The sequence below is a fragment of the Glycine max genome, chromosome 14 (genome assembly GCF_000004515.6).
Source record: "Glycine max cultivar Williams 82 chromosome 14, Glycine_max_v4.0, whole genome shotgun sequence".
Lineage (NCBI taxonomy): Eukaryota > Viridiplantae > Streptophyta > Magnoliopsida > Fabales > Fabaceae > Glycine > Glycine max.
This window is the reverse complement of record NC_038250.2, coordinates 10,579,842-10,590,860: the sequence shown is the minus strand read 5'-3', so window position 1 is coordinate 10,590,860 and position 11,019 is coordinate 10,579,842. Positions and strand designations below refer to the sequence as shown.

At 34.4% G+C, this 11,019-nt stretch overlaps 1 protein-coding gene across 1 annotated transcript; it reads left to right on the top strand.

Moving 5' to 3' along the window:
* The first annotated feature begins 1,599 nt into the window (after window positions 1-1,599).
* Window positions 1,600-3,552, top strand: LOC100810978 (probable WRKY transcription factor 40). The gene is made up of 4 exons (XM_003545361.5): window positions 1,600-1,731; window positions 1,935-2,261; window positions 2,392-2,508; window positions 2,825-3,552. The coding sequence occupies exons 1-4, from the start codon at window positions 1,675-1,677 to the stop codon at window positions 3,170-3,172; spliced, it is 849 nt and encodes a 282-aa protein (XP_003545409.1). The 5' UTR covers window positions 1,600-1,674; the 3' UTR covers window positions 3,173-3,552.
* The last annotated feature ends 7,467 nt before the right edge of the window (window positions 3,553-11,019 follow it).

The following is an 11,019-nucleotide window of genomic DNA, read 5'->3' as shown; positions in this document are numbered from 1 at the left end:
AAATGAAAACAAGAAACAACCAGAAAATGAAAACAATAAATTCTCGTTTTCAGTATTTTCAGTTGAGAACAGAAATCTCATTTCGGGTAAAATGAAATTGCGGTAGCGATTTTAAGCAAATCTAAAAATACAAAAAGACAAGAAGTCAATATATCATAAATTTTCAGTATTTTTATTTCAAGAAAACAGAAAACAAGAAGTCAAACCAAACATATTTTCAAAATTCTAATCTTTTGAAAATGAAAACAGTTTTCCGAAAATGAAAACAGGAAATGAAAACAGAAAATGAAAATGCAAACCAAACACACCCTTAGCTTCCGAATACATAGCATATTAAAAGCTCAATAAACTAAGAAGAAAAACGCTTGTTTTCTCATCAAATTATAATAAACAATATCATCAGATACACAAAGATATAACATTTAAAAATTAACTTGTAATATTGTATATAGTTTTTTTATTTTATTTTTTAATCTTTTTCTATATACACGTAACATATATATTATAAAATCAGAAAAAAGAAATTTTTTTTGTTGTTTTAATTTTGTGTTCAAGCGTGGAAATATGATGCACTTATCGTAATTTTTAATAGAAATTATATAACTTTTGTCCGTGAGTTTTTAACTTTTAAAGGAGGAATGAAAAAAGAAGATAGATATAAAAGTGGTAGGAAAAAAAAAAGGATAACGGAGAGATATCACAGATTATAAAAAAAAGGTAAAGTTATTAAAAAAGGTTATAAATCCAAACATGACAATGTAATATATTTGCTAAAAAAATAAAAAATACAGAAAAGGAACACCTTACTCAATATTTTAGAAAGACTCTTTCTGTCTCTTGTCAATGAAGAATGGAATGCTTAATGTCACAAAGTCAATGAGATAGTACTATTTTAATTTATTACTGAGAAAAATATGTCCAACTTCAACGTCAACTATGTTTATCAAGATAAACTGGACCACTTGGTGAAGTGAAATTATTGTTCAGGCACTCCTGGAAGAGCAAACATCAATGCCATGATTTTCCACATTATTTTTAAAATGTCACAATGAGTTAATTAATTTATGAATAGCTTGATGTAATTTTTTCATAAAAATATACACAGTTCAGCTTATGAAATTGTTTTATTAATAATGTGTACTCGTAAATATATAATATAAAATCATTAAATATATCTTATTAAAATTTAAGTAGAAACAGATGTAAAAAGCATTTAAAGAAATGTAATAGAAGTTCGGGTATCAATATTTTCTGGTAACACTTGTTAGTCGGGTTTATCAATATAATAACCAAAAGATTGTTAATAAAATCACTAAGCACGCAAATCAAGTGTGATTGTTTGAGTTTAATCAGAGGTTGGATTTGAATCCTAATTACGGAGTGATTAAAAAAAAAAGAAGTTTATTAATAATAATAATAAATAAACAAACTAAAAGATTTGTTTATTTCCAACACGCATGTATGCCTCAAAAGCATTAAAGTCTGGATACACACAACCAATGACGATAACAAGATGACGTGGGTTGAGAAGGTTGCTTTTTCACTCATTTCCTGCAACCTTCCTTCCCTCACCAAAATTTTTCAGTCTCCCTTCCCTCCCCTCACTATTATATATCTCATCCCCCACTTCAGCCCCCAAAAACATTTCATTTTCTCTTACAAGAATCTTCAAATATGGAATACGTGGATACTTCACTCAATCTTAACGTTGATCCTTCTTCTATGCACATGGTTCGTATATAATACACACATAAATAACATATATAATGTACAATATATAGTCTTTTATTTCTATCTACTTCAGTTAGTTGATTAAGTGGGTGTATGAGTTATTGCCTACTTTCTAATATTTATATATAAATATATTTTTTATTTTTACGGATAAAAAAACAAAAAATTCTATTTCTTTCTAACACCGGAAATTTCGTGGCCAGGATGGAGTTTTGGTGGAAGAGTTGCGTCGTCTAAGTTGTGAGAACAAGAGGTTGACCGGGATGTTGACCCACTTGTGTGAGAACTACAAGGCTCTGCAAAAGCAACTGAGCCAATTGATCAACACGAATTTTGAGCAATTAGACCCAATTGAATCACGCAAGAGAAAAGCCGAGAGTGATCAATGGTGTACCAACAAATTTATTGGTGTTAATAATGCTGAATGCAGCTCCATCACCGAGGATTCATTCAGAAAGTACAAGGACTTCAACTCCTCCCCTAAGGTTTCCAAAGTTCTTGTCAAGACTGAAGCATCAAATAATAGCTTAGTAAGTTCCTAAAATATGTTGTTGTTTCCTAGTAACTTCTATTATAGTTGTGTCTATATTGGGAAGCTTAATTAACTCCAAGTACTAACTGGGAATCCTGAATTTGTTTTTTTTTTTGGTATAATTAAAGTATGTGATGGACGGATATCAATGGAGGAAATATGGTCAGAAGGTCACTAGGGATAACCCTTCTCCTAGGGCTTACTTCAGGTGCTCCTCTGCCCCAAGTTGCCCCGTGAAAAAGAAGGTAAATTTTCATAATTTGATTTAGCACCATCAATAAAGATTACAGAGATAAAATATGTTTTTCATTCCACTTTTCGATTAAAGTTGATTTTGATTTCTATACTTTAAAAATAATTTGATTTTGATTGTATTTCAAATAAAATTGTTTTCGAGTTCGAAACAAAACACGATAATTTTGATTAAAAAAATGAAGAAACTAAAGCTTATTTTATGGAGGATTTTAATTAATTGGCGCCCATTTGAATTCAATCTTCCCAAAACAAGTTCATCTTTTAAAAATTTTCTAATGCATCTCATTACCAAATGATCATTTTTAGGTGCAAAGGAGTTTAGAGGACCCTACAATACTTGTTACAACGTATGAAGGAGAGCATAACCATGGTCATCAAAGAGCTGAAATATCACTTGTCTCAAACCAAAGAGAAGCCCCTCCAAAAGGGTCAAGTCCTGTTTCCTCACCTACACCCACAATTCGAAGTGCTGCTTGCCCCACCGTAACGTTTGATTTGGTCAAGTCAGGTTTGGTTGAACTTGAAAGTGCCCAAAAGTCATCTATCCAGCAATTTTTGGTTCAACAAATGGCTACTTCTTTGACAAGGGATACCAATTTCACAACAGCACTTGCCACTGCCATTTCAGGAAAAATTCTAGAGGCCCAATGGTGAATTAAACACAAACATTATTAGGAACATGTTATCAATTTTAAAAAATAATCTCTCCTTTTTTTTAATTACCAGAAAGATTATAAAAAGAGATTATTTTCTTAAAATAAGTTCAATCACGTATATACTCGCTGCACCGAACAGGGATTGTATTAGTTTGCTTGCTTCTTTTAGAGGGGCCGAAGAGACAAATAGTTGGAATGTATATAGAAAATTAAAGTGAAAAAGAAAAATTATATTTCCTTTTATGAAATAGTACAAGACGGAAATGACTAGACCAAACTAGTATAAGGGTGCTTGCTTGCATTTATAAATATGTGTAAAATATTTAAATAAAGATAAAAACAAAATATATAAAATGTAAAAAAAGTTTTTTTTCCTTTCTATTTTATTTTAAATATCTAATATATTTTTCCTTTGTGAATCTATATAAATTAATGATATCACACTCTGTTATATTTATGTTAATTATTAAATTTTGGGATACGAGATTTAATTTGAACAATTGAGAAATTGAGGACTAAACGTGAGCCAGTGAATTTTGAAACTAAAACAATCAACACAGTTTTTTTTTATTCGTAAAAATAAAAAATAAATATAAAGATTTATACCGCTTATTTATATATCTTTTCTAATCAACTGAATTATATATTTATATATCGGTACCAGAAGTACCAAGGCAGAAATACAGTAAGAGGACCAATTGGTTATCTCCTATTTTATCCCAAAAGAAAGGAAAAAATAAGCTATAACCAAGCGTACGTAAGTCCATCCAGTAACCAACCAATAGTAAAAATACAAAGTTAATATCATCCCAACGAAAAAGCAAACAATGAAAAGAGAATTCCAGCACATCCCGGTTCTTTGCCGTTATCAAAATTCCGTGCATGCCACCATCGAAATCCATTTTCCTTAAGAGTCATAGCATGACTTTGGCTATTTGCACCACCTCCTCCCCTCGATATCCCTTCACAATATATTTCCCTGCAAGCACATAATTGGATTATGCATCCACCCAAGCCATGATGACGAGAAGCTTTTCACCTTTGTTGATAGCCACCTTCAGGATCTTAACTTGACCATCTCAGAAATTTTCTCCACATCTACAGATTCATTGTTAAAAATAATTGCATTTCTGAGTAGCCAAATACTCCACACTGTTGCAAACCAAGACACTTTCCTGCACAAGTTTAGTTTGTCATTCTCACCTTGTAGAAAGTGTTGCATGAAATTTTTTTGAGGATCTTCATGATAAGCCATTTGGACTCCCACCCATTGATAGCACTTACTCCAAACTGCTATTGAGATATTGCAATTATAAAGCAAGTGTTGTAATGATTCTTCTTCCTGCTCACAGAACACACATAAAGCATTATCATTTGTTAATGCCACATTCCTCTTTTCAGATTAACCCTTGTCTGCACCCTGTCCAGTGACAATTTCCATACAAAAGCAGTTACATTGGATGGCACTGAAACTTTCCAGATGTACTTGAAAAAATTTCCCTCCTCTGCATCAAAATTCTGATGAGCCAGAACCGCATAAGCATTTCGAACAGAGAAAATTCCAGAGCTGTCAGATTTCCAAATCCATGCATCATTCTCGGCTTGATGCATCTGCAGTAAACTAACATCGTACATAAAGCTAGTCACTTATGGTTTCTCCCATTCCAACCATTGTCTTCGCCACTTGAAGTTCCAAGTCCATGACCCTTGAGACCAATACCCCATGTCTCCTATTACAAATTTTCTGTTCTGAGACCGTGAATATTCTTGGATATTTAGAAGCAAAGGACTCATTTCCCACAAGATTTTGGTGCCACAGATCCACTTGTGACCATTTCCTATTCTCCACCCAATATTTCGCTCAAACCACCCCCTTGATCCCACTTACCACACTTTTTCTATATCCCTCCACCATCTTGATCCTACCTTATTGATTTCTTCTCTTCCTCCCTTAAAACTTTCCCCATATTTGAACACAATCACCTTTCCCCCTAATGACTCTTCATTTGAAAATAATCTCCATTTCCACTTGGCCAACAATGCCTCGTTAAAATGTTGAATATTTTTAATTCTCAACCCTCCTTCCTCCTTTGGTGAACATACCCTTTCTCACCCTACCCATGCAATTTTCCCTCTATCCCCATTCCTCCACCATAAGAACTCTCTTTGAATCTTCACTACACTCTTAATCACCGACAAGGTCATTTTAAAAAAGGAAACAAAGAAAAGTGGTAAAGCCAAAAGAACGGAATTAATTAAAACAATCCTCCTTTCAAAAGACAAATGTTTATGCTTCCCCTCATTAAGATTTTTTGTCAATTTTTGTATAATTGGTTCCCAAGTAGAAGGTTTGGATGGGTTAGCTCCAATTGAGATTCCCAAATACACAAAGGCAGTATAGACATCACATTGCAATTTAAGAGGGATGCATATGTCTCAATAGTCTCCACACTCTCTCCCACTCCAGCCAACTTGCTTTTGAAAAAGTTAATCCTTAACCCACATACAAGTTCAAAACATCTAAGCTTACTTTTTAAAGTCAAGACATTTTCTAGACAAGGTTTGGGAAAGAATAAAGTATCATCCTCAAATTGAAGTAAATTTACATTTGCTTGCTTTTTGCCAACCTTGATTCCTTGGAACAAATCTTTGGATATCGCTTCCCTCGTCAACCCTGTCAAACCTTTTGCCACACAAAGGTATAAAAAAGGTGCCAGCGAATCTCCTTGGTGCAATCCCTTTTGCTTAACAATTTTTTCCGATGGGCTTCCAATCACAAGGACTGATAACGAGGCTGACTCTAAACATCCTTTTATCCATTTTATCCACAAGTCACAAAAACCCAATTTACTCAACATATAGTAGAGGAATTTCCATCTCATCGAGTCGTATGCCTTCTCAAAATCTACTTTAAAAATAAGACATTGTTGCTTCTTGTCCTTCTTCACCTCATCCATTACTTCATTTGCCACCATGACTCCATCAAGTAAGAATCTCCCCCCTACAAATGCACTTTGCCTCTCATCGATAATTTTTCCCAACACCCTTTTAAATCTTTTTGATAACACCTTTTCCACCACCTTGTACATACAACCTACAAGCGATATTGGTCTATAATCTCCCAATTCTTAAGGATTGTCTCTCTTTGGAATGAGAGATATAAACGATGCATTTCCCCCCTCTAAGAAACACTCCATTCAAATGAAATTCTTGCAACATCCTTCTAAAATCTTCATGAACCACATACCAATTTTTTTTAATAAAAGTAAAGTTGTATCAATCCGGTCCCATGCATTTTTCCCCTTCACAATCCCACACCACTTGCTTGATTTCTTGAACTTAAAAAGGTGCTATAAGCATAGCATTGTCTTTCTCTCCTGGTGCTAAAATGGACCCCTTCAAGAGTTAGCCTAGATTGCTCCCCTTCTACTAATCTTTTTTGGAAAAACTCTTTCACTTCTTGTTTAACCATGGATTATTTTCCCACCTACCATCCACCAATAATCCCCTTAACATGTTTTTTCTTCTTCTCCTATTAACCATGGCGTGGAAAAATTTTGGATTGCCATTTCCATCTTTTAACCATTTACTCCTAGCCTTTTGTTGCATCAAGGATTCATAATTTGTTGCCACCTTCCAAAATTCACTAATCAACTCCTTCCTTCCTATCAATCTTTCATCACTCGCATTTCCTTCCTTATCTTGAATATCTACCTCATTGATCTTTGCCACTACATCTTTTATTTTCTCCTTGAGATTCCAAAGCAACTTTGGTTCCAACACTTCAAATTTCCCTTTAAAATCTTTAACTTCTCCTTTAACATACAAGTTGCCCTCCTTCTAACTTGTGCATTCCTCCAGGGCTCTTCCACCAAAGGTTTCAGACTTCCTTTATTAATCTAACAATTGAGTACCCTAAAGGGTTTAGGTCCCCAATCCATAATCTCACTCTTCAAGACAATCGGGCAATGATCCAATATGTTTCTTTTAGAACAAACGATGTGCTACCCGACCAAGCCTCCAACCAACTTTTGGATACTAAACATCTATCCAACCTACTCTTACAATGACTATTAGATTTGTACCATGTGAATCTTCTTCCCACCATTGGAATATCTTCAATTTTCATTTCTTGAATAAAAAAGTTGAATTCATTTATTTCCACTTCTCCCATCTCTTTATTTGATGCTCATCTTCTTTCTTCCACTTTTCTTACCATATTAAAATCCCCCACAAACATCAAACTCCTTCCCCAATCTAATTTTTTAACTGTAGCATCTCGCTCCAAAAACTTATTTTTTCAGCCAATGCACAAGGAGCATAATTGTTAAACATAAGACAAGGTGTTTGACTTTCTTTCCACGCCCCCTTAAGCCCCACATATCCCTGGCCAATAAAGGATTCAACTACCTCAAAACATTCTTTCTTCCACATGCACAACACTCTTCCTGATGAATTTATGGCAACATACTCCAGCCATATTGATTCATTTGTTCCCCACAAAGACAAACAAAAGCTTATCAGACACTTTCCATTTTAGTTTTTTGCATGTAGACCATGTCTATCCCTTCTTCCGCAATAATCTTTTTTAATTCCTTCTTTTTTATTTCTACCCCTAAACCTCTTATATTGAATTGAAGCTCAACACTTTCATTAATCAACCTTCTTCAAACCCCTATTTTCCTCCCTACTATACCTACTCTTCTTGTCCTTTTTCTCCTTCTCCTCCATTTTCTTCTCAATTACTTCCTTCTCGCATCCATTGCTAAGCCCCATTTGAGTCCCTAATTTCCATAGTTTGCTTGCTGCTGCTTTTTCATTCTTGCGCTACCTAATCTTCTGACAATTCATGTTATTGCTAGATGAATCAATAGTAACTTTAGATTCCTCTATGTTTCTTAATCCATGTGCTCTGTTTTGTTTAATCCTTTTTTGTTGACCTGACTAGTTGACTTTTTAGTTTCACTTGGTTCCCCTCTGCATGGCTTTCCCTTAATATTCTCCATATGTGTTGCTCCTTTATTTAAAGATCCTGTTTGATTTCCCCCTTCATCTTTGTAGCTCATCATAACTCCTTATTTAGTTTGTTGCCCCTGATTTTGGTCCTTCTCCTTTGCACCTCCTTTGTTTATCTTCTAGTAGTGATATTTTGGTTTTGGGTTGTTTTGACCCATTTCTGCTTTTCTGGCCTCTACACATGTTTTTCTTTTTCTTTTTTGAATTCCATTTCTTGCATTTCAATATTGAGCCCTTCTACTGTATTGAGACCACACACCCCTTCCTTTTGCTACCTTTGTATTTTATTGGGCCTAATCGAAACCTCCTCTTTTTTTGTTGGCCCACTTTCTTTCCTATTACTTTTATACTGTGTTCCCTCCTTTTCAACCAAATAAACCATCCCTACTCTAACATTCTCCTTTGTCGTCATATCTTTATCTTTCTTTCTTGTGCCTATCTTTTCCTCTTCTATTTGCTTTCTCCTAACACCTCAATTTCCTTCCTTATCAAGATTTGTCTTCTCCCCCTTTGTCGTCCACGCACCATTTTTGTTCCTTGATATCCTCATGCCCTACACCTCTTCCCTGCTTTCTTCTTCCTTTTCAATCTGCTTTCGGCCTTTTTGAACATCTTTCTCAATATTTTCCATTTTGATGACTACTTTTTCACCCTTCTCAACATCCGTACTTCCTATCTCTGCCCATATATCGTGTACTTTACTCAACTTATTTGAAATTACTTCTAATGTTTCCTCCATCACCGGATCTGCCCCGCCTGAGTTCCCATGTCTTCCTCCCCAAAAGCCTTCATCATCCTCTCCACACTCTCACTCCAGACATACTAGATTTCATATCTTCTTTGTCAAGGCCGTAGATGGAGGACCTTGTGGATAAAAGTGTAATTAAACTATCAACATGTCATTAGTTAGAGTGAAACTAGGTTCGGTCCCCTTAACCAAGGTATTAGGTTTAAACCTTGTGGATAAAAAAAAATGTGTTTGAGAGGAAAGACTCCACTAAAGGTAGTTAGGTTTTCAATGAAGATTAGTCACCAACAAAGATGATGGATATTCCACACTAATATCATGGTGGAAAAAAAGTGTAATTAAACTTATGTTTTTTATTAATCATGCCTTTAGTTTGAGAACAATATGTTAAATTTAGAAATTTATATTGTATACCATATGGGTATCCAACGAGGCCGAATACCCGAAAATATCCTTGGTAAAACCTTTAGGACACTAAAGCATACCCTCCAAAGGTACTCAGGTATTCGAACATGTCAAATACCCGAGTACTATTGTTACCTTGCCCTCCAAAGGTAGATTTCTGTTCTTACTAGTGCCCATGTATTCGGCCAGGCCAAATACTTAAGCATTATTGTTGCTCTGTCGTCCAAGGTTGGATATTTTTTCATGACTATAGCTAGGTATTTGAACAGGTTGAATACCTAAGTACTTCCCCAAATCAAGTATTCAGACAAATCGGATACCCGAGAACTCCATATCCTAAGTCGCATAAGTTTCATTCACTCCTTTTAATCTTATGAAAAACTTATAGAAGCTTATGACAAAAAATAATCTTGGTTGAATTCCAATTTTGTCTGATTTGATGCTTATGATATAATAAATCTCTAAATTTGACATCGTTTGGTCATATTTTTTAGCTATGGAATCAACCATTTGAGTTTTTTCCTTGTGGAATTGGAACCATTACTTTGTTTGGCTATAGTTGCCATGTCATGTTCATGATGCTTTTCCACTTGCAAAAATATTTTGACCAATTTTGGTGGGGGCTTTACCCAGAAATTAGTCATTGTAGAACAGTACAAGGTTTGCTTTCCCTTGCTTGCAACACTCAGTAAATGAAGGGTTGTTTGTTTGTGTTTTGCATAGATGAAAGAATGGTGGAATGAGGATCTTCTTTTCTCTTGTTACCTAAGGAAAATATAATTTGCTTGATTATACATTATACACTGGATGTTGATTAATTGTGGTGCCAATCTATTAAACTTTTCTACTTGGTAACCCCTTAGATGAAGTCAAATTTGAGGCAAAACAAATGACATAACCCTAAATCCCCTTCAAATGACAACACGCAAAATATAGTTGAAAAAGTGGAGAATGAGGCTTTTGTTGATGATGAAGAACATTATGTACTTAAGGACACAGTTTAAAAAATGGCTTAATCACTCATTTGGTTCTATAGTTACAAAATTTTTACCTTTTAGTCTTTACTTAAGAACATCTCATTTTAATCCATACACATTATTCTTTATTCCCTTTTGGTCCTCATTGTAGGACCTAAAAAGATTAAAAATAATATATGTAGGGACTAAAAATGATGTGTAGGACTAAAATGAAATGTTTTCAAGGGTAGAGATTAAAATGTAAAGCTTTTGTAACTATAAGGACAATATAAGTAACTAAATCTTAAAAGATCTTGGCTTAGTAATTGAATTTGTATTTTTTATCAACATGAAAAGAAAAACATCCTTCTTCTTGTGTTTGGATTGGGAATTTTAAGTAATGATGAAAATTTTAGAAAGGAAATTTTAATAAACTGAAAACTTGGAATTATGAATTCCATCCAAAAATAAAGAATTGTCAAATTATTTGTCACTTGAATGCAAGTGACCTCTTTCTTTCTTGGATGCTCTCATTCATTCTCGACACTCTCGTCGCTCTCGTTCGTTCCTCGCTTTTTCCGTGCTTGTTTGTTCTCGCTCTTGCCACACTCATTTGTTCTCGTTCGCTCGCTCTAGTTGATGCATCGCTCTCATTCGCTTGCTCTCTTGTTTGTCTCTCTCACTCGAACTCTCTTTCTCTCTCGTTCATTTCTTTTTCTT